Genomic DNA, 25,602 nt, shown 5'->3' on the forward strand with positions numbered 1-25,602 from the left:
AATAATAACAATATATTTTATTTGTAAAAAACACTTTACATTGAGCAAACAACCTCAAAGTGCTACAGTGTATTAAAAAAATAAAAAGATAATAAAATAAATACAAGTTAAAACTAGAACAGCCTAATAGCCACAACTAGCACGCATAAATCTAAAAAAAGGCTCTTTTTAAAAAAAAAAAAAGGTTTTTAAGTCTTTTTTAAAAACATCCACAGTCTGTGGTGCCCTCAGGTGGTCAGGGAGAGCGTTCCACAGACTGGGAGTGGCGGAGCACGGCCACTCTACCAACCCAGCTATACCACCCCAAACGAGTGAACGGACGCATTTTAATAACAATATCAATATATTTTATTTGTAAGAAACACTTTACATTGAGCAAACAACCTCAAAGTGCTACAGTGTATTAAAAAAAATAAAAAGATAATAAAATAAATACAAATTAAAACTAGAACAGCCAAATAGCCACAACTAGCACGCATAAATCTAAAAAAAGGCTCTTTTTTTATATATTATGGTTTTTAAGCCTTTTTTTAAAAACATCCACAGTCTGTGGTGCCCTCAGGTGGTCAGGGAGAGCGTTCCACAGACTGGGAGTGGCGGAGCACGGCCACTCTACCAACCGAGCTATACCGTCCCAAAAAAGTGAACGGACGCATTTTAATAATAATAACAATATATTTTATTTGTAAAAAGCACTTTACATTGAGCAAACAACCTCAAAGTGCTACAGTGTATTAAAAAAAATAAAAAGATAATAAAATAAATACAAATTAAAACTAGAACAGCCTAATAGCCACAACTAGCATGCATAAATCTAAAAAAAGGCTCTTTTTTTTTTTTAAATAATGGTTTTTAAGCCTTTATTAAAAACATCCACAGTCTGTGGTGCCCTCAGGTGGTCAGGGAGAGCGTTCCAGAGACCGGGAGTGGCGGAGCACGGCCACTCTACCAACCGAGCTATACCGCCCCAAAAGAGTGAACGGACGCATTTTAATAATAATAAAAATATATTTTATTTGTATAAAGCACTTTACATTGAGCAAACAACCTCAAAGTGCTACAGTGTATTAAAAAAATAAAAAGATAATAAAATAAATACAAATTAAAACTAGAACAGCCTAATAGCCACAACTAGCATGCATACATCTAAAAAAAGGCTCTTTTTTTTTTTAAATAATGGTTTTTAAGCCTTTTTTAAAAACATCCACAGTCTGTGGTGCCCTCAGGTGGTCAGGGAGAGCGTTCCACAGACTGGGAGTGGCGGAGCACGGCCACTCTTCCAACCCAGCTATACCGCCCCAAAAAAGTGAACGGACGCATTTTAATAATAATAACAATATATTTCATTTTTAAAAAACACTTTACATTGAGCAAACAACCTCAAAGTGCTACAGTGTATTAAAAAAAAAAAAAAAGATAATAAAATAAATACAAATTAAAACTAGAACAGCCTAATAGCCACAACTAGCACGCATAAATCTAAAAAAATGTTTAAAAAAATAAAAAAATAATGGTTTTTAAGCCTTTTTTAAAAACATCCACAGTCTGTGGTGCCCTCAGGTGGTCAGGGAGAGCGTTCCACAGACTGGGAGCGGCGGAGCAGAAAACCTGGTCTCCCATTGTTTGTAGCTTTGTCCTCGGAGGTTGGAGGAGGTTAGCCTGTCCGGAGCGGCGGATTTGGGGGTGAGTAGTTCTTTGGAGGCACTGGTGGGTTAGCAGGGAGACTTTGTACTCAATCCTGAGTGGAACAGGAAACCAGTGAAGGGATTTGAGAATTGGTGTGATGTGGTCATACCAACATCTCCGCAGGTTGTCAATCTTTCGACCACGAATCCAGCAACCGCCTTTTTCTCGTCGGCGAGGAAAAACCGTTTGAGAATTGCTGTTATTATCAGACACTGTGTTGATATTAATAGACTAATTATTTTGTTTGCTTGCCTCCTCTGAATGTATTATTTGACATCATGAATTATACATCTGAAAGTGGAAGAGGTGGCTCTCTGAGGTTTGGTTCTCAGCGGAACACGGAAACAAAGAGTCCTATTTCTTATCGTGCAAGCATATTATATTTACTCTCTTTTTCACCTCGACTGTAGCTGTAGTCTGACTCTTGCAAGATAAACTCCAAATGTATGTTTATGTCACGGTACATTACATCTCACATGCACCAAAAAATAGTACATAACTCTTAAAGGGGTCATAACCTGATTCTAATCGACATTTAACTCACTTCCTTTGGTTTAGATAAGCACAATGCAATCCCATGTGAGTGTCAGTCTTGATAAATCAAACCGCGTGCGCAGACATTCCAGTTCAAAATGATTTGACAATTTTTCAAACCTCCACCATTTCCACATTTTACGAGGGGTTCACATTTTCAGAAAGTTCAGACAGTTTATTGAACAGGCGTCAGTCAAATTGCAGTCCACACGTATCTCTTATGTGTGACTGCCATCTACTGGCCACACTTCTGGTTTTGTCATGCTCGTCCGGACAGAAGGGTGACACGGCAGTGCGGCTGGATCAAAAGATTGATTGATTGATTGAAAGGTTTATTAGTAGATTGCACAGTACAGTACATATTCCATACAAGAGATGTCTGGCTGTCTAGTTCACGGGTGTCCAAACTTTGTCCCACTGAGGACCGCACACAAAAAAAAAAATAAAGTATGTGGGAGTCATTTGGATAAGTTTTCATTTTCAAAACCAACACAATATTTAGATTTTTTTTTTTTATACAACCAGGGCTCCCCTCAAGTTTGGTACCGGAGACCCGGAAGTGCCCTATTCAAGTTATTATTATTTTCTTTTTATTCAACACTTAAATATATATATAAAATAAAAATAAATAAAATAATATATATATATATATATATTTTTTAATTTAATTTAATTTATTTTATTATATATATATATATATATATATATATACATATATATATATATATATATATATATATATATATATATATATATATATATATATATATATATATATACTGTATATATATATGTATATATATATATATATATATATATATATATATATATATATATATATATATATATGTACATACTGTATATATATATATATATATATATATATATATATATATATATATATACATATAATAATAAAATAAATTAAATTAAATTAAAAAAAAATAAAAATAAAATATATATATATATATATATAATAAAATAAATTAAATTAAAAAAAAAAAATATATATATATATTATTTTATTTTTTTAATTTTATTATTATTGTTATATATTATATATATATATATATATATATATATATAACACTTATATATATATATAAAATAAAAATAAATACAATAATATATATATATATATATATATATATTTTAAAATTAATTTAATTTATTTTATTATATATATATATATATACTGTATATATATATATATGTATATATATATATATATATATATATATATATATATACATACAGTATGTATATATATATATATATATATATATATATATATATATATACTGTATATATATAATAAAATAAATTAAATTAAATTTAAAAAAAAATATATATATATACTATTTTATTTATTTTAATTTTTTTATTTTAGTATTATTGTTATATATATATATATATATATATATATATATATATATATATATATATATATATATATATATATATATATATATATATATATATATTTATTTTTTTAAGTAATTGGAGCCTTAAATAGGTCAGTAATTCATAACAATATTGATTTTAATTAAATATTTTTGGAGCAATTACAGTTAAAAAAAAAAAACACTAAAATTCTCAATGATCTAAAAAGGCCTCACTCATGAAAGTGTTAAAAATAGGTCATAGATATCTGTTTTATATATTTTTATTTTCAACGCTGAAATCTCTAGACCAACTTCAGATCTACACGTCAATTAGAAGGTTTTTTTTATTTGTTTGTTTTATGCCCATTTTGTCATACAAAACTTTGTTATATGGAAAACACACAAAATTTGCAACATTTTCCCTAAAAATATTTCAAAGTGGAATATTTGATGTAAAGTAATTGAAGCCTTAAATAAGTCAATAATTAATAACATTGATTTATTTCATTATTATTTATGGAGCAAACAAAGTTTTTTGTGTGACCCACTGACATTATTGGGGATCTAAAAAGGGCCCCACACATAAAAGTGTTAAAAATAATTCATACTTTTTTTGTTTTTCTTTCAACGCTGAAGTGTTGAGATCATCTTCAGACCTATCCGTCGATTTTTATTTTATTTTTTAGAATTGTATTATGTTTTTTTGGGGGCGGGGGGTTGTTTTATGCCCTTTTTGTCAAAGAAATTTTGTTTTTTTTTATATAACACACAAAATATAACATATTGTCCCCCCCAAGAATATTTAAAAGTGGAATATTTGATGTGAAGCAGGTGGAGCCTTGAGTAACTCAATAATTCATAACAACATTGATTTTAATTCAATATTTTTGGAGCAATTACTGTTAAAAAAAAAACCCCCACTAAAATTCTCAAGGGTCTAAAAAGGCCCCACTCATGAAAGTGTTAAAAATAAGTCATAGATATATTTTTTATATATTTTTATTTTCAACGCTTGAATCTCTAGATCAACTTCAGATCTACACGTCAATTACATTTTTAGTTTGTTTGTTTTATGCCCATTTTGTCATACAAATCTTTTTTATATGGCAAACACACAAAATATGCAACATTTTCCCTGAAAATATTTCAAAATGAAATATTTGACGTGAAGTAATTGGAGCTTCAAATAGGTCAATAATTAATAACTATATTGATTTTAATTCAATATTTTTTGAGCAATTACAGTTAAAAAAAACCTACTAAAATTCTTAAGGATCCAAAAAGGCCTCACTCATAAAAGTGTTAACAATATCTTTTTTTATATAATTTTATTTTCAACGCTTAAATCTCTAGACCAACTTCAGATCTACACGTCAATTATAAGGTTTTTTTGTTTGTTTGTTTTATGCCCATTTTGTCATACAAAACTTTTTTATATGGAAAACACACAAAATATGCAACATTTTCCCTGAAAATATTTCAAAATGGAATATTTGATGTGAAGTAATTGGAGCCTTAAATAGGTCAATAATTATTAACATTGATTTATTTAATTATTATTTTTGGAGCAAACACAGTTTTTGTGTGACCCACCAAAATTATTGGGGATCTAAAAACGGCCCCACACATAAAAATGTTAAAAATAATTCATACATTTTTTTCTTCTTTCAACGCTGAAGTGTCGAGATCATCTTCAGACCTATTTTATTTTATTTTTGGGAAGGGGGGGTTGTTTTATGCCCTTTTTGTCAAAGAAAAATAGATTTTTCTATATATAAAACACACAAAATATAACATATTGTCCCCCAAGAATATTTCAGAGTGGAATATTTGATGTGAAGCAGGTGGAGCCTTGAGTAGCTCAATAATTCATAACAACATTGATTTTGGTTCAATATTGTTTTTTGAGCTAAAAGAGCATTAAAGAAAACAAAAAAAAAACAGGCTGCATGGCAGGTTTGTGTTATTAAAGTCAACATTGGACACTCTGGTGTTGTGCGTCATTACCATGTCCAGTATTGACTGCATTGGAACTTTGATTGTTACAAAAAAGTTGCGCTCCCCTTTATCTGCGGCCGATCAGAACCAATTCGTAAATTACGATTCCTATGTACATTCTATTGATTATTGTTGAGAAACAATGTGTCTTTTTACTGTAGCAACATGGTTGTTAACGTTTTGGTGAGCACAAACAGGACTTTTGTGTGTTTGTGTGTGTTGTTTGGATAAAAAAAGAGACTTTTCTTGAGGCTAGAACCCAGTATTCATGTTTACATTGCTTTTGTTATTGGGAAATCTGCTTCACTATACAAACTTTTCGGTTTATGAAGCATATTGAAGAACCAACTAAGTTTGTAAGTTACGATTCCTCTGCACATTCTATTGATTATTATTGACAACCAATGTGTCTTTTTATTGTAGCAACATGGTTGCTAACGTTTTGGTGAGCACCAACAGGACTTTTGTGTGTTTGTGTGATGTTTTTGTTTTGTTGTTTGGTTAAAAAAAATACTTTTCTTGAGGCTAGAACCCATTATTCATTTTTACATAGCTTTTTTATTGGGAATTCTGCTTCACTAACAAACTTTTCGGTTTACAAAGCACATTCAAGAACCAAAAAAGTTCGTAGATCACGGTTCCGCTGTACATTCTATTGATTATTGTTGAGAAACAATGTATCTTTTTATTGTAGCAACATGGTTGTTAATGTTTTAGTGAGCACCAACAGGACTTTTGTGTGTTTGTGTGATGTTTTTGTTGTGTTGTTTGGATACAAAATAGATTTTTCTTGAGGCTAGAACCCAGTATTCATGTTTACATTTTTTTTTAAATTCGGAACTCTGCTTCACTATACAAACTTTTCGGTTTACGAAGCATATTCAACAACAAATTTAGTTTGTATATCACGGTTCCGCTGTACATTCTAATTATTATTGTTGAAAAACATTGAGTCTTTTTATTGTAGCAACATGGTTGTTAACGTTTTGGTGAGCACCAACAGGACTTTTGTGTGTTTGTGTGATGTTTTTGTTGTGTTGTTTGGATAAAAAAGAGATTTTTGTTGAGGCTAGAACCCATTATTAATTTTTACATAGCTTTTTTATTGGGAATTCTGCTTCACTAACAAACTTTTTGGTTTACAAACCACATTCAAGAACCAATGAAGTTCGTAAATCACGGTTCCGCTGTACATTCTATTGATTATTGTTGAGAAACAATGAGTCTTTTTATTGTAGCAACATGGTTGTTAACGTTTTGGTGAGCACCAACAGGACTTTTGTGTGTTTTTGTTCTGTTTTTGTTGTGTTGTTTGGATAAAAAAGAAACTTTTCTTGAGGCTAGAACCCAGTATTAATTTTTACATAGCTTTTTTATTGGGAATTCTGCTTCACTAACAAACTTTTCGGTTTACGAACCACATTCAAGAACCAATTAAGTTCGTAAATTACGATTACGCTGCACATTCTATTGATTATTGTTGAGAAACAATGTGTCTTTTTATTGTAGCAACATGGTTGTTAACGTTTTGGTGAGCACCAACAGGACTTTTGTGTGTTTGTGTGATGTTTTTGTTGTGTTGTTTGGATACAAAAGAGACTTTTCCTGAGGCTAGAACCCAGTATTGATGTTTACATTTTTTTTTTTGAGAACTCTGCTTCACTATACAAACTTTTTGGTTTACAAAGCATATTCAAGAACGAATTTAGTTTGTATATCAAGGTTCCGCTGTACATTCTATTGATTATTGTTGAGAAACAATGTGTCTTTTTATTGTAGCAACATGGTTGTTAACGTTTTGGTGAGCACCAACAGGAATTTTGTGTGTTTGTGTGATGTTTTTGTTGTGTTGTTTGGATAAAAAAATAGATTTTTGTTGAGGCTAGAACCCAGTATTCATGTATACATTTTTTTTTAAATTCAGAACTCTGCTTCACTATACAAACTTTTCGGTTTACGAAGCATATTCAACAACGAATTCAGTTTGTATATCAAGGTTCCACTGTACATTCTATTGATTATTGTTGACAACCAATAAGTCTTTTTATTGTAGCAACATGGTTGTTAACGTTTTGGTGAACACCAACAGGAATTTTGTGTGTTTGTGTGATGTTTTTGTTGTGTTGTTTGGATACAAAAATAGATTTTTGTTGAGGCTAGAACCCAGTATTCATGTTTACATTTTTTTTTTAATTCAGAACTCTGCTTCACTATACAAACTTTTCGGTTTACGAAGCATATTCAAGAACCAATTAAGTTCGTAAATCATGGTTCCGCTGTACATTCTATTGATTATTGTTGACAACCAATGTGTCTTTTTATTGTAGCAACATGGTTGTTAACGTTTTGGTGAGCACCAACAGGACTTTTGTGTGTTTGTGTGATGTTTTTGTTGTGTTGTTTGGATAAAAAAGAGATTTTTGTTAAGGCTAGAACCCAGTTTTCATGTTTACATTTTTTTTTTAATTCGGAACTCTGCTTCACTATACAAACTTTTCGGTTTACGAAGCATATTCAAGAACGAATTTAGTTTGTATATCAAGGTTCCGCTGTACATCCTATTTATTATTGTTGACAACCAATAAGTCTTTTTATTGTAGCAACATGGTTGTCAACGTTTTGGTGAGCACCAACAGGACTTTTGTGTGTTTGCAAGTTGTTTTTGTTGTGTTGTTTGGATAAAAAAAAGAAACTTTTCGGTTTACGAAGCATATTCAAGAACCAATTAAGTTCGTATATTACGATTCCTCTGTACATTCTATTGATTATTGTTGAGAAACAATGTGTCTTTTTATTGTAGCAACATGGTTGTTAACGTTTTGGTGAGCACAAACAGGACTTTTGTGTGTTTGTGTGTGTTGTTTAGATAAAAAAGAGACTTTTCTCAAAGCTAGAACCCAGTATTCATGTTTACATTGCTTTTGTTATTGGGAACTCTGCTTCACTATACAAACTTTTCGGTTTACGAAGCATATTCAATCGTGTTCATAAATCACGATTTCGCTGTACATTCTATTGATTATTGTTGAGAAACAATGTGTCTTTTTATTGTAGCAACATGGTTGTTAACGTTTTGATAAGCACCAACAGGACTTTTGTGTGTTTGTGTGATGTTTTTGTTGTGTTGTTTGGATAAAAAAATAGATTTTTGTTGAGGCTAGAACCCAGTATTCATGTTTACATTTTTTTTTAAATTCAGAACTCTACTTCACTATACAAACTTTTCGGTTTACGAAGCATATTCAACCACAAATTTAGGTTGTATATCACGGTTCCGCTGTACATCCTATTGATTATTTTTGACAACCAATAAGTCTTTTTATTGTAGCAACATGGTTGTTAACATTTTGGTGAGCACCAACAGGACTTTTGTGTGTTTGTGTGTTGTTTTTGTTGTGTTGTTTGGATAAAAAATATATTTTTTCTTGAGGCTAGAACCCAGTATTCATGTTTACATTTTTTCTTTTAATTCAGAACTCTGCTTCACTATACAAACTTTTCGGTTTACGAAGCATATTCAACAACAAATTTAGTTTGTATATCACGGTTCCGCTGTACATCCTATTGATTATTGTTGACAACCAATAAGTCTTTTTACTGTAGCAACATGGTTGTTAACGTTTTGGTGAGCACCAACAGGACAGTTGTGTGTTTGTGTGATGTTTTTGTTGTGTTGTTTGGATAAAAAAGAAACTTTTCTTGAGGCTAGAACCCAGTATTAATTTTTACATAGCTTTTTTATTGGGAATTCTGCTTCACTAACAAACTTTTCGGTTTACGAACCACATTCAAGAACCAATTAAGTTCGTAAATCACGATTACGCTGTACATTCTATTGATTATTGTTGAGAAACAATGTGTCTTTTTATTGTAGCAACATGGTTGTTAACGTTTTGGTGAGCACCATCAGGACTTTTGTGTGTTTGTGTGTGTTGTTTAGATAAAAAAGAGACTTTTCTCAAGGCTATAACCCAGTATTCGTGTTTACTTTGCTTTTGTTATTGGGAACTCTGCTTCACTATACAAACTTTTCGGTTTACAAAGCATATTCAAGAACGAATTTAGTTTGTATATCAAGGTTCCGCTGTACATTCTATTGATTATTGTTGAGAAACAATAGGTCTTTTTATTGTAGCAACATGGTTGTTAACGTTTTGGTGAGCACCAACAGGACTTTTGTGTGTTTGCATGTTGTTTTTGTTGTGTTGTTTGGATAAAGAAAAAAGAGACTTTTCTTGAGGCTAGAACCCAGTATTCATGTTTACATTGCTTTTTTTTATTGGGAACTCTGCTTCACTATACAAACTTTTCGGTTTATGAAGCATATTGAAGAACCAACTAAGTTTGTAAATTACAATTCCTCTGCACATTCTATTGATTATTATTGACAACCAATGTGTCTTTTTATTGTAGCAACATGGTTGTTAACGTTTTGGTGAGCACCAACAGGACTTTTGTGTGTTTGTGTGATGTTTTTGTTTTGTTGTTTGGTTAAAAAAAATACTTTTCTTGAGGCTAGAACCCATTATTAATTTTTACATAGCTTTTTTATTGGGAATTCTGCTTCACTAACAAACTTTTCGGTTTACAAAGCACATTCAAGAACCAAAAAAGTTCGTAAATCACGGTTCCGCTGTACATTCTATTGATTATTGTTGAGAACCAATGTGTCTTTTTATTGTAGCAACATGGTTGTTAACGTTTTAGTGGGCACCAACAGGAATTTTGTGTGTTTGTGTGATGTTTTTGTTGTGTTGTTTGGATAAAAAAATAGTTTTTGTTGAGGCTAGAACCCAGTATTCATGTTTACATAGCTTTTTTATTGGGAATTCTGCTTCACTAACAAACTTTTCGGTTTACGAACCACATTCAAGAACCAATTAAGTTCGTAAATCACGATTACGCTGTACATTCTATTGATTATTGTTGAGAAACAATGTGTCTTTTTATTGTAGCAACATGGTTGTTAACGTTTTGGTGAGCACCATCAGGACTTTTGTGTGTTTGTGTGTGTTGTTTAGATAAAAAAGAGACTTTTCTCAAGGCTATAACCCAGTATTCGTGTTTACTTTGCTTTTGTTATTGGGAACTCTGCTTCACTATACAAACTTTTCGGTTTACAAAGCATATTCAAGAACGAATTTAGTTTGTATATCAAGGTTCCGCTGTACATTCTATTGATTATTGTTGAGAAACAATAGGTCTTTTTATTGTAGCAACATGGTTGTTAACGTTTTGGTGAGCACCAACAGGACTTTTGTGTGTTTGCATGTTGTTTTTGTTGTGTTGTTTGGATAAAGAAAAAAGAGACTTTTCTTGAGGCTAGAACCCAGTATTCATGTTTACATTGCTTTTTTTTATTGGGAACTCTGCTTCACTATACAAACTTTTCGGTTTATGAAGCATATTGAAGAACCAACTAAGTTTGTAAATTACAATTCCTCTGCACATTCTATTGATTATTATTGACAACCAATGTGTCTTTTTATTGTAGCAACATGGTTGTTAACGTTTTGGTGAGCACCAACAGGACTTTTGTGTGTTTGTGTGATGTTTTTGTTTTGTTGTTTGGTTAAAAAAAATACTTTTCTTGAGGCTAGAACCCATTATTAATTTTTACATAGCTTTTTTATTGGGAATTCTGCTTCACTAACAAACTTTTCGGTTTACAAAGCACATTCAAGAACCAAAAAAGTTCGTAAATCACGGTTCCGCTGTACATTCTATTGATTATTGTTGAGAACCAATGTGTCTTTTTATTGTAGCAACATGGTTGTTAACGTTTTAGTGGGCACCAACAGGAATTTTGTGTGTTTGTGTGATGTTTTTGTTGTGTTGTTTGGATAAAAAAATAGTTTTTGTTGAGGCTAGAACCCAGTATTCATGTTTACATTTTTTTTAAAATTCAGAACTCTACTTCACTATACAAACTTTTCGGTTTACGAAGCATATTCAACCACAAATTTAGGTTGTATATCATGGTTCCGCTGTACATTCTATTGATTATTTTTGACAACCAATAAGTCTTTTTATTGTAGCAACATGGTTGTTAACGTTTTGGTGAGCACCAACAGGACTTTTGTGTGTTTGCATGTTGTTTTTGTTGTGTTGTTTGGATAAAAAATATATTTTTTCTTGAGGCTAGAACCCAGTATTCATGTTTACATTTTTTCTTTTAATCCAGAACTCTGCTTCACTATACAAACTTTTCGGTTTACGAAGCATATTCAACAACAAATTTAGTTTGTATATCACGGTTCCGCTGTACATTCTATTGATTATTGTTGACAACCAATAAGTATTTTTACTGTAGCAACATGGTTGTTAACGTTTTGGTGAGCACCAACAGGACAGTTGTGTGTTTTTGTTCTGTTTTTGTTGTGTTGTTTGGATAAAAAAAATACTTTTCTTGAGGCTAGAACCCATTATTAATTTTTACATAGCTTTTTTATTGGGAATTCTGCTTCACTAACAAACTTTTCGGTTTACAAAGCACATTCAAGAACCAAAAAAGTTCGTAAATCACGGTTCCGCTGTACATTCTATTGATTATTGTTGAGAAACAATGTGTCTTTTTATTGTAGCAACATGGTTGTTAACGTTTTGGTGAGCACCAACAGGACTTTTGTGTGTTTGTGTGTGTTGTTTAGATAAAAAAGAGACTTTTCTTGAGGCTAGAACCCAGTATTCATGTTTACATTGCTTTTTTTATTGGGAACTCTGCTTCACTATACAAACTTTTCGGTTTACGAAGCATATTCAAGAACCAACTAAGTTTGTAAATCACGGTTTCTCTGTACATTCTATTGATTATTGTTGAGAAACAATAGGTCTTTTTATTGTAGCAACATGGTTGTTAACGTTTTGGTGAGCACCAACAGGACTTTTGTGTGTTTGCATGTTGTTTTTGTTGTGTTGTTTGGATAAAGAAAAAAGAGACTTTTCTTGAGGCTAGAACCCAGTATTCATGTTTACATTGCTTTTTTTTATTGGGAACTCTGCTTCACTATACAAACTTTTCGGTTTATGAAGCATATTGAAGAACCAACTAAGTTTGTAAATTACAATTCCTCTGCACATTCTATTGATTATTATTGACAACCAATGTGTCTTTTTATTGTAGCAACATGGTTGTTAACGTTTTGGTGAGCACCAACAGGACTTTTGTGTGTTTGTGTGATGTTTTTGTTTTGTTGTTTGGTTAAAAAAAATACTTTTCTTGAGGCTAGAACCCATTATTAATTTTTACATAGCTTTTTTATTGGGAATTCTGCTTCACTAACAAACTTTTCGGTTTACAAAGCACATTCAAGAACCAAAAAAGTTCGTAAATCACGGTTCCGCTGTACATTCTATTGATTATTGTTGAGAACCAATGTGTCTTTTTATTGTAGCAACATGGTTGTTAACGTTTTAGTGGGCACCAACAGGAATTTTGTGTGTTTGTGTGATGTTTTTGTTGTGTTGTTTGGATAAAAAAATAGTTTTTGTTGAGGCTAGAACCCAGTATTCATGTTTACATTTTTTTTAAAATTCAGAACTCTACTTCACTATACAAACTTTTCGGTTTACGAAGCATATTCAACCACAAATTTAGGTTGTATATCATGGTTCCGCTGTACATTCTATTGATTATTTTTGACAACCAATAAGTCTTTTTATTGTAGCAACATGGTTGTTAACGTTTTGGTGAGCACCAACAGGACTTTTGTGTGTTTGCATGTTGTTTTTGTTGTGTTGTTTGGATAAAAAATATATTTTTTCTTGAGGCTAGAACCCAGTATTCATGTTTACATTTTTTCTTTTAATCCAGAACTCTGCTTCACTATACAAACTTTTCGGTTTACGAAGCATATTCAACAACAAATTTAGTTTGTATATCACGGTTCCGCTGTACATTCTATTGATTATTGTTGACAACCAATAAGTATTTTTACTGTAGCAACATGGTTGTTAACGTTTTGGTGAGCACCAACAGGACAGTTGTGTGTTTTTGTTCTGTTTTTGTTGTGTTGTTTGGATAAAAAAAATACTTTTCTTGAGGCTAGAACCCATTATTAATTTTTACATAGCTTTTTTATTGGGAATTCTGCTTCACTAACAAACTTTTCGGTTTACAAAGCACATTCAAGAACCAAAAAAGTTCGTAAATCACGGTTCCGCTGTACATTCTATTGATTATTGTTGAGAAACAATGTGTCTTTTTATTGTAGCAACATGGTTGTTAACGTTTTGGTGAGCACCAACAGGACTTTTGTGTGTTTGTGTGTGTTGTTTAGATAAAAAAGAGACTTTTCTTGAGGCTAGAACCCAGTATTCATGTTTACATTGCTTTTTTTATTGGGAACTCTGCTTCACTATACAAACTTTTCGGTTTACGAAGCATATTCAAGAACCAACTAAGTTTGTAAATCACGGTTTCTCTGTACATTCTATTGATTATTGTTGAGAAACAATGTGTGTTTTTACTGTAGCAACATGGTTGTTAACGTTTTGGTGAGCACCAACAGGACTTTTGTGTGTTTGTGTGATGTTTTTGTTGTGTTGTTTGGATAAAAAAGAGACTTTTCTTGAGGCTAGAATCCAGTATTGATGTTAGCATAGTTTTGTTATTGAGAACTCTGCTTCACTATACAAACTTTTAGGTTTACGAAGCATATTGAAGAACCAATTAAGTTCGTAAATTACGATTACGCTGCACATTCTATTGATTATTGTTGAGAAACAATGTGTCTTTTTATTGTAGCAACATGGTTGTTAACGTTTTGGTGAGCACTAACAGGACTTTTGTGTGTTTGTGTGTGTTGTTTAGATAAAAAAGAGACTTTTCTTGAGGCTAGAACCCAGTATTCATGTTTACATTGCTTTTGTTATTGGGAACTCTGTTTCACTATACAAACTTTTCGGTTTACAAAGCACATTCAAGAACCAAATAAGTTCGTAAATCACGGTTACGCTGCACATTCTATTGATTTTTGTTGAGAAACAATGTGTCTTTTTATTGTAGCAACATGGTTGTTAACATTTTGGTGAGCAAAAACCAACAGGACTTTTGTGTGTTTGTGTGTGTTGTTTCGATAAAAAAGAGACTTTTCTTGAGGCTAGAACCCAGTATTCATGTTTACATTTTTTTTTTTAATTCGGAACTCTGCTTCACTATACAAACTTTTCGGTTTACGAAGCATATTCAAGAACGAATTTAGTTTGTATATCAAGGTTCCGCTGTACATTCTATTGATTATTGTTGAGAAACAATGAGTCTTTTTATTGTAGCAACATGGTTGTTAACGTTTTGGTGATCACCAACAGGACTTTTGTGTGTTTGTGTCATGTTTTTGTTTTTTTGTTTGGATACAAAAGAGACTTTTCCTGAGGCTAGAACCCAGTATTGATGTTTACATTTTTTTTTTTTTGAGAACTCTGCTTCACTATACAAACTTTTCGGTTTACGATGCATATTCAAGAACCAATTAAGTTCGTATATTACGATTACTCTGTACATTCTATTGATTATTGTTTACAACCAATGTGTCTTTTTATCGTAGCAACATGGTTGTTAACGTTTTGGTGAGCACCAACAGGACTTTTGTGTGTTTGCATGTTCTGTTTTTGTTGTGTTGTTTGGATAAAAAAGGGACTTTTCTTGAGGCTAGAACCCATTATTAATTTTTACATAGCTTTTTTATTGGGAATTCTGCTTCACTAACAAACTTTTCGGTTTACAAAGCACATTCAAGAACCAATTAAGTTCGTAAATCACGGTTCCGCTGCACATTCTATTGATTATTGTTGAGAAACAATGTGTCTTTTTATTGTAGCAACATGGTTGTTAACGTTTTGGTGAGCACCAACAGGACTTTTGTGTGTTTGTGTGATGTTTTTGTTGTGTTGTTTGGATACAAAAGAGACTTTTCTTGAGGCTAGAACCCAGTATTCGTGTTTACATTGCTTTTGTTATTGGGAACTCTGCTTCACTATACAAACTTTTCGGTTTACGAAGCATATTCAAGAACCAATTAAGTTCGTAAATCACGGTTCCGCTGTACATCCTATTGATTATTGTTGAGAAACAGTGTGTCTTTTTATCGTAGCAACATGGTTGTTAACGTTTTGGTGAGCACCAACAGGACTTTTGTGTGTTTGTGTGATGTTTTTGTTGTGTTGTTTGGATAAAAAAAATAGATTTTTGTTAAGGCTAGAACCCAGTATTCATGTTTACATTTTTTTTTTTAATTGGGAACTCTGCTTCACTATACAAACTTTTCGGTTTACGAAGCATATTCAAGAACCAATTAAGTTCGTAAATTACGATTCCGCTGCACATTCTATTGATTATTGTTGAGAAACAATGTGTATTTTTATTGTAGCAACATGGTTGTTAACATTTTGGTGAGCACCAACAGGACTTTTGTGTGTTTGTGTGATGTTTTTGTTGTGTTGTTTGGATAAAAAAGAGACTTTTCTTGAGGCTAGAACCCATTATTAATTTTTACATAGCTTTTTTATTGGGAATTCTGCTTCACTAACAAACTTTTCGGTTTACGAAGCATATTCAACAACATATTTAGTTTGTATATCACGGTTCCGCTGTACATTCTATTGATTATTGTTGACCACCAATAAGTCTTTTTATTGTAGCAACATGGTTGTTAACGTTTTGGTGAGCACCAACAGGACTTTTGTGTGTTTGTGTGATGTTTTTGTTGTGTTGTTTGGATACAAAATATATTATTGATCCATTCACCCCATTTTGTTTTTTTTAATCCCCTATAAAACAGGGACTTTTGTCGAGGCTAGAACCCAGTTTTTATGTTTGCATTGTTTTTATTTATTGGGAAATCCGCTTCACTATACAAACTTTTTGGTTTATGAACTAAATTCAAGAATCAATTAAGTTTGTAAATCACGGTTGATTGATTGATTATTGTTGAGAAACAAATTGTCTTTTTACTATAGCAACATGGTTGTTAACGTTTTGGTGAGCACCAACAGGACTTTTGTGTGTCTGAGGGCTGTTTTTGTTGTGTTGTTTGGATAAAAAATTGACTTTTCTTAAGACTAGACCCCAGTATTCTTAGTTTTTTTATTGGGAACTCTGCTTCACTATACAAACTTTTCTGTTTACGAAGCATATGCACATCACGGTTCCTCTGTACATCCTATTGATTATTTGTCATGTCTGTGTGATCATGTTTTGTTTTAGTCATGTTCGGTTTTGTTTTTGGACTTTTTGTGCACTTTTGTTTCGTTGTCACCACAGCAACCATTAGTTTTCACCTGTTTCACGTTTTGAGTCACGCACCTGCTTTCACTAATCATGTCTATAGTATTTAAGTTCATTGTTTTCAGTTTGTCGTTCTGACGACATCCCACAATTATGCTCTACAGACTCTTCATCCTCTTAGATCATGCTTCATGTCCCATGCCAAAGTAAGTTTTTGTTCCATGTTTATAGTCTTTTTGTGTTGTTTGGATAAAAATGATACTTTTCTTGAGACGAGAACCCAGTATTAATTTTTACATTGCTTTTTTATTGGGAACTCTGCTTCACTATACAAACTTTTCTGTTTACGAAGCATATGCACATCACGGTTCCTCTGTACATCCTATTGATTATTTGTCATGTCTGTGTGATCATGTTTTGTTTTAGTCATGTTCGGTTTTGTTTTTGGACTTTTTGTGCACTTTTGTTTCGTTGTCACCACAGCAACCATTAGTTTTCACCTGTTTCACGTTTTGAGTCACGCACCTGCTTTCACTAATCATGTCTATAGTATTTAAGTTCATTGTTTTCAGTTTGTCGTTCTGACGACATCCCACAATTATGCTCTACAGACTCTTCATCCTCTTAGATCATGCTTCATGTCCCATGCCAAAGTAAGTTTTTGTTCCATGTTTATAGTCTTTTTGTGTTGTTTGGATAAAAATGATACTTTTCTTGAGACGAGAACCCAGTATTAATTTTTACATTGCTTTTTTATTGGGAACTCTGCTTCACTATACAAACTTTTCGGTTTATGAACCATATTCAAGAACCAATTGGTAAGCTGTTGTTTTTTCGTTCCCTTGTTCATCAGCTAAAGAAACAGAACATAATAACGGGTCTGATGTGTTATCATTCACATTGCACTGACAAAAGGAAAACCTGTTCATCCTTCCAGAAAACATGAATATTCAGTTTCTCCTCACATATTTGTGCAGATGGTTCGGTGTTGTGTTGCATGTGTGTCAATAACACACACCCGAACATTAACAATAGACAAAGCAGCTTTACACTTTTAATGCCAAGATTACGTTTCTAATCTAAAACTAATTCTTCCCTGGGCTCTAATCTTCAGAGCCTTCTAACGAGTTTGTCGTGGGAATTTGGTTGTAATTACGACGTGTAATGCCACGAATGAGGGTCGAGCGGCTTCCGTTCTTCTCGAGGGATTTGTCACTTTGCTCTCCTAATGATTGTTTATAATATTAGCGCCGTTAAACAACTGTTCAACCCTGTTGTTCTTAGCAGGATATAACTGCTCTTTATATTCAATATCTTGCTTGTAAAAGGAAAATGCAGAGTATGACCTGTTTTATATTTCGTCCTTGCCACTTACATCTCTGTAATCTCACCAATGTGCAGAGAAGGGGCAAACCTGACACCGCTCCAAGCACATTATGTTTTAAATGTTTATGACCCAGTGCTGGGCTGATGCATAATGTGACCCCTCCCCTCGGAAGCAGCTTCAGCTATGTAATCAGGGAATGCCCAAATAAATGGGGAAGCGCTGGAACTTTTTCCTCAGAGCGTGGGGGTGACACTGTACGAGGGTGCAGGTCCACGTACAATTCTGTCTCTGTTTGATTCCTTGCTTCTTGTCTTGTTTAATAGATAGTTCGGTGTTTGAACCTGACATTTGTAATGGTTGTTATGTATTTATATTGCATGTACTTTTTCCTCTGTGTTTTAATGCAGGGTTGTTTTATTTAACCATAATGGGCCCCGTGCGCCGTCTCGAGGGCCACCAAAAAATATCAGTTTCTCAGCAGTACTCAGTTGTAATACACCTTTCCACCACTTGTGGCAGTAATGACAATCTAACCTAAGTGTCAAAGTCAAGGCCTGCGAATGAATGATCTAGGGCCCCTGAGATGATATTTGATTATTATTAGAACCGGCCCACAGGCTGTTTTGCACGCACCAATACTCCGTCAATGTTGGCGCATTTTCCAAATGGGGGTCCCATCAAGTCATAAAAATGGGGCCCCACAGTACATTCTTGGGGTCCCACTTTTTTGTAAGTGTTTTGAAAACAAATAATAAATGTATGCATTATCCTGTTATATCTCACATTCTATATTGTTTTTTGGAAAAAGGTTGTCATAAACGTTATTTAATTAATAAATAAAAAAATAATACAAAAGAAAACCCATTTTTATGCATATGTAAATTTATTCAGTTATAAACCTTTCTTCTTTCCTTCATGGATCTAAACTTTACCGCTGCTGGTATTTTTGTCGATATTTTTATTGTAATATTTTCAGAATGAGTTTGGTCTATTTTTGGCCAAAGTAAGACAAAGAAAACAATCTGAAGTTGTCTTTATTTTTTTTTTTTAGTTTTAATGCCGTGATTTTAATAGCTTTGAGCTAAAATTAGTTTGACTTTCCTGATCTAAAACAAACAGAAGAAGCCTGGAACCATAGAGAAGTTTCTTAAGCGCAGAAAATATGACTAAAGTTTCAAAGTTGTTGTTTTTATTTTATTTCTACTTTAATTGTATTGACAGTTTAGTTAACATATTTACTATCATTCATCATTAGTTTATTTTAGCACTACATAATTATATGTAACAAAATATTTTCATCAAATATGCAGAAGTATATTTGGTTATTACTTATTTTTCTAATCAGCCCGACCTAAACCTAAAGTTTATGTGTCAAACATATTATCTTCGGGATTAACACATCATTTCAGATCATTTGACGAGGTTTATTTTGTTAAAATGTAAGTAGGTTACATATAATTATTGAATACAATTCAAATCAAGAGTAATATTATTAATATTTGAGAGGAAAAGTTGGTCTAAAACGGTAAAAAAAAAAAAAAAAAAACTGTTTTAATGGATGCTGTTGCGTCGACCAGCTCTTCTTCCCAGGGAATCTAAGTTACAGGTCAATCCCAAATTCTTTCGATGACATATATGCTGAGTAAGAAGGACCACCAAGACAGAATTGGAATATTTTCAAGTTTTACTAAAACTTTAGGGGTTCAACTTACCAATACATTCATATCGGCTACTCTAGTTGATCTGGCATTCCAAGGGAAAAGCCAACTATTTTCACACAAAGAAAACCCCCATTTCTCCCCCTCGCAACACTGATAAGGGAAAAGTGGGTGTTGTATTTCACATTCCAAAGGTGAAGACACTAACCAGGCATCTGAAATGTCTGAAGAAACTGGTAGAAGGAACAAAAGAAAAGTACTATCTACTCTAAACATGGCTATGTAAAAGGAAATAACTCTTAAACATATCTGCATCCTTCCACAATGCCCTGATCAAACTAACCTAATTAAAGAAAGCAATATTTACATTTGAATATTTATCGTATTCTGATTGTTCACTGACGTTTGTTTTTTTCTCTCTAAATGTTGCCTACAGGGGGCGTTAGTCACAGCCTGCGCTGATGACACCTTACACTTATGGAATCTTCGTCAGAGGCGACCGGCTATCCTGCATTCACTCAAGTTCAACAGAGAGAGGTGAGCGCACACACACACACACACACACACACACACACACACACACACACTGGTTATCATTTGGAATGGGGACCAAGTTTTTGATCTTGACTAGTAGGGAGCACCCTTTCTACAGGTTGAACACACACACACACACACACACACACACATACACACACACACACACACACACACACACACACACACACACACTGGTTATCATTTGGAATGGGGACCAAGTTTTTGATCTTGACTAGTAGGGAGCACCCTTTCTACAGGTTGAACACACACACACACACACACACACACACACACACACACACACTCACACACACACACACACACACACACACACACACACACACACAGTCTATTGCTCATTTGCACACATTTAAACATCGTGTAGTGTCTGTTAGCCTACAAAATAACATGTTTTTCTATCTGGTGGAAAATGACATTTCTTTGGAAGCAAGCAGCAGGCTAGGGTTAGGGTCAACAGTGGTTCATCATGGAGCCACACACACACACACACACACACACACACACACACACACACACACACACACAGTATATTGCTCATTCGCACGCATCTAAACATTGTGTAGTATCTGTTAGCCTACAAAATAACATGTTTTTCTATCTGGTGAAAAATGACATTTCTTTGGAAGCAAGCAGCAGGCTAGTTTTTCTATCTTGTGGAAAAGGAAATTTCTTTGGAAGCAAGCAGCAGACTAGTTTGGGTCAACAGTGGTTCATCATGAAGCCACCTTCTATTCACACACACACACACACACACACACACACACACACACACACACACACACACACACAGTATATTGCTCATTCGCACGCATCTAAACATTGTGTAGTGTCTGTTAGCCTACAAAATAACATGTTTTTCTATCTGGTGGAAAATTAAAGTCTTCTATTCACACACACACACACACACACACACACACACACACACACACACACACACACACACACACACACACACACACACACACACACACACACAGTATATTGCTCATTCGCACGCATCTAAACATTGTGTAGTGTCTGTTAGCCTACAAAATAACATGTTTTTCTACCTGGTGGAAAATTAAATTTCTTTGGAAGCAAGCAGCAGGCTAGGGTTAGGGTCAACAGTAGTTCATCATGGAGCCACACACACACACACACACACACACACACACACACACACACACACACACACACACACACACACACACACACACACACACACACACACACAACAAACACACACACACACACACACACACACACACACACACACACACGCACACACACACACACACACACACACACACACACATGAATATTGTATTCAAATCCACCTTACCTTGTCGGTTAGTCTTCTTGACGTGAAGCGGATAAGAGGTGGAGGCATTGTCGACAACGCTGTGGATCATTCCTGAATGTTTCAAACCACACATCACTTGTCCATTGCTTCTTGTGGACTAGCAAAACTACACACAAGCATACAACTAATATTAGCACAGTAGCTTACGGAGATCGATTTGGTCGTCCACAATGGATGTGCTGCCGGGCACACAGTGGGTGTGTTAAAACTATTTGCCAGAATCGCTCATCTGACTTGCAAATACGGAAGAAACACGTCCGCAATTGTAACTATTGGAAATAAGAAGGACATTTGTATGGTTGCTGACTTTGCCAAAGGGGTAAAAATGTGACAAGTTTTGTACACCAAAGCATGTTTTTATACGGTCTGTGGTTCATAAGTCGAAAAGTTCGTACAATGAGTGTCAGGTTCAAACACTGATGACATCTATTAAACAAGACAAGAGGCAAAGAATCAAACAGAGGCCGAATTCAATTTGGACTCAATATTGAGGAGAAAACGTGTCGACCTGTAACCTCTTACAGTGTCACCCACGCTCTGCCAAAAGATTGCACTCCTTCTTTATTTGACTTTCTCCCCCCACCTCACCACAGCCGCTTCCAGAGGGAAGTGGGTCGTAAACAGCGTTGCCTTTGGTGACCGAACAGTTCAAAAGAAGAGGTCGTAAAAGAGTTCAAAAAGAGTTCCATAAAATAGTTCAAAAGGGGTTCGTAAAATACTTCAAAAAGAGTTCGCCTGGAAATTGGGCAGATCCTGCCATCTGAAGTCACAGTGGAGTTTTACGAGTCTTCCTCCGGGTAGGCCCCAAAAACAGCTCCCGTCTCCCTGCCAGGAACTCAATGTAATACAAAGCTTTTGTGATCATTTAGAAACAATTATTCTAACAATGAGGAGTTCGATTTAGAAACTCTTGCATTTGCAAACTTTTCGGGATGCGAAAACCACTTTAAATGATGCGGCAAACCACGTTGAATGACATGGTGGGCCACTATTGACGTGACGGACTACATTAAATAGTCTTCAGTGCTTCAGCGTGTGTGTTTTTTCTCGCCATTCACCAAATTTGGTCTTCTGTGTCACTCATTATGGGTTCAAAAATGCCAACAAACCAGCCTGGATAGAGGGAGGGATTTGCTGTGGACTTAAAAATTACCATTTGCCAGGATTGCTCATCCGGCTTGCAAATACGGAAGAAACACTGTTTTTATACGGTAAGTCGAAAAGTTCGTACAAGGAGGGGTCCGATTTAGAAACCCTTGCCATTTGCGAACTTTTCGGGATGCGAACCTTTAGATCAGGGGTGTGGAACTTGTTTTTATTGAGGGCCACTTAGCAATTATGGACCACTTTAAACCATGCGGCAAACCACATTAAATGACATGGGGTGGGCCACTATAATGTGATGGACTACATTAAATAGTCTTCAGCGTGTGTGTTTTTTCTCGCCATTCACCAAGTTCGGTCTTCTGTGTCACTCAATACGGGTTCAAAAACGCCAACAAACCAGCCTGGATAGAGGGAGGGATTTGCTGTGGACTTAAAAATTACTATTTGCTGATATGACTGATTGTTCATCAGGCTTGCAAATACGGAAGAAACACGTCCACAATTGCAACTCTTGGAAATAAGAAGGACATTTATATGGTGTCTGACTTTGCCAAAGGGGTAGAATATTGTTGCAAGGTGATAGCAGTTGCGGGGCTATCATTAGCAAGAAGAGAGAGCGACATGTCCAGAGCTGACCATGCTGGAAGCAGCATGGAAGAGCTATTTAAGGCGAGCTGTGGGTGGTCAAAAAAACTTTGAAACGAGAAGCGGAATTCCCAGCGTGGTACGGCGTGGCGAGGCTGCTAGCTCCGACTAAGCTTTGGGGAAGTTTTTATCAAGCACTTCAAGGATTTTATTGGTGAAGGAGGCTTTGCACTGCAACAAGTCTCTAATTGGGAATTGTGGATTGTATTTTTTTATTGTAGCAACATGGTTGTTAACGTTTTGGACTTTTGTGTGTGTGTGCTGTTTTTGTCCTGTTGTTTGGATAAAAAAAAGAGATTGTTGATCCATTTACCACCTTGTTATGCTTTTTTCCCCTCTAAAATAGGGACTTTTCTCCAGGCTAGAATGCAGTATTCATATTTTTATGGGGAACTCTGCTTCACTATACAAACTTTTTAGTTTATGAACCATATTCAAGAACCAATTAAGTTTGTAAATCACGGTTCCGCTGTACATCCTATTGATTATTGTTGACAACCAATGTGTCTTTTTATTGTAGCAACATGGTTGTTAACGTTTTGGTGAGCACTAACAGGACTTGTGTGTGTGTGTGCGCTGTTTTTGTTGTGTTGTTTGGATAAAAAAAGAGACTTTTCTTGAGGCTAGAACCCAGTATTCATGTTTACATTGCTTTTTTTATTGGTAACTCTGCTTCACTATACAAACTTTTCGGTTTACGAACTATTTTCAAGAACCAATTAAATTGATAAATCACGGTTCCGCTGTACATCCTATTGATTATTGTTGAGAAACAACGAGTCCACAGTGTAAGTTAGCATATTGACTTCTTGTTCCCCCCCACTCTGTGTCGTAGTGTCAGAGCTACTCTGTTTCTCGTCAAAATAGTCCCGTATCCAGCTTACCATTCTTTTTGTTTTCTTTTTCTTTTTCTTTGCATGACAGGTTGTTAGAGGAGCCAACTTGCCGTCATTATCCCCTTTCACGCCGCCGATTACAGACAATGTTGTGGGAGAAAGCACTCAAATTACGGGCTTAATAGGCAGTGCTGAAGCTGAAGTCGACCCTGTAATTGGCCAGCCTTGGAGGTAGAATGCAATCAATGTTGCCCAACAGGTGTGTTAAAAGTGGCACCAGATGGCGGCACAGGCGTCGCCTCTCTTCTTATGATCTGACTGCTGTAAACTGTGTTGCTGTGTAAAGACACACTTGCTCTGAGTGCCACGTGAATGACAGGCGAAGAAATGCCAACTTTACGCTTGCCTCTCATACGGCAATTTATGGAAATGTCAGTGATGGCTGGGCTGTTGTCTCAAAATGGACAACCTTGTTAAAACTAATGCACGGATTGATTACCAGGCATCAACAAGTCAATTGAACATTTCACTATTTGATTCAAGACATGAGCATGTCATATTGGACCATCTCTTATACGTCCTGTAATAGTGTAAAGGTGGTGGTAAGCAAGTGTTTTATTGTTGTTTCCCAGCACAGACACCTCACTCTGTACACTCTGGCATAGGTTTGTACGGGATACCGGTACTAATAAAGTACCACAATACTAATTCAGAATCAGAATCAAAATCAGAATCAGAAATATTTTAATAATTAGCATTAACCGGAACCGGAGGGTGTGTTCCAACTATCGTGGAATCACACTCCTCAGCTTTCCCGGTAAGGTCTATTCATGTGTACTGGAGAGGAGGCTACGCCGGATAGTCGAACCTCGGATTCCGGAGGAACAGTGTGGTTTTCGTCCTGGTCGTGGAACTGTGGACCGGCTCTATACTCTCGGCAGGGTCCTTGAGGGTGCCCCAACCAGTCTACATGTGCTTTGTGGACTTGGAGAAGGCATTCTACCGTGTACCCCCGGAAGTCCTGTGGGAAGTGCTCAGAGAGTATGGGGTAACGGACTGTGATTGTGATGGTCCACTCCCTGTATGATCAGTGTCAGAGCTTGGTCCGCATTGCCGGCAGTAAGTCGGACACGTTTCCAGTGAGGGTTGGACTCCGCCAAGGCTGCCCTTTGTCACAGATTCTGTTCATAACTTTTATGGACAGAATTTCTAGGCGCAGTTAAGGCGTTGAGGGGATCCGGTTTGGTGGCTGCAGGATTAGGTCTCTGCTTTTTGCAGATGACGTGGTCCTGATAGCTTCAT

General features: G+C 34.8%; 1 protein-coding gene across 11 annotated transcripts in view; it reads left to right on the plus strand.

The window, feature by feature from the left end:
- stxbp5l (syntaxin binding protein 5L) overlaps positions 1-25,602 on the plus strand; it is a 457,116-nt gene that overhangs the window by 198,155 nt on the left and 233,359 nt on the right. For all 11 annotated transcript variants that reach the window (XM_061926057.1, XM_061926060.1, XM_061926058.1 and 8 more), the window contains one exon: positions 20,249-20,349. In XM_061926057.1, the coding sequence (XP_061782041.1) occupies positions 20,249-20,349 (101 nt within the window). The remainder of the gene's footprint in view (positions 1-20,248; positions 20,350-25,602) is intronic.

Source organism: Nerophis lumbriciformis, linkage group LG31 (assembly GCF_033978685.3).
Source record: "Nerophis lumbriciformis linkage group LG31, RoL_Nlum_v2.1, whole genome shotgun sequence".
NCBI lineage: Eukaryota > Metazoa > Chordata > Actinopteri > Syngnathiformes > Syngnathidae > Nerophis > Nerophis lumbriciformis.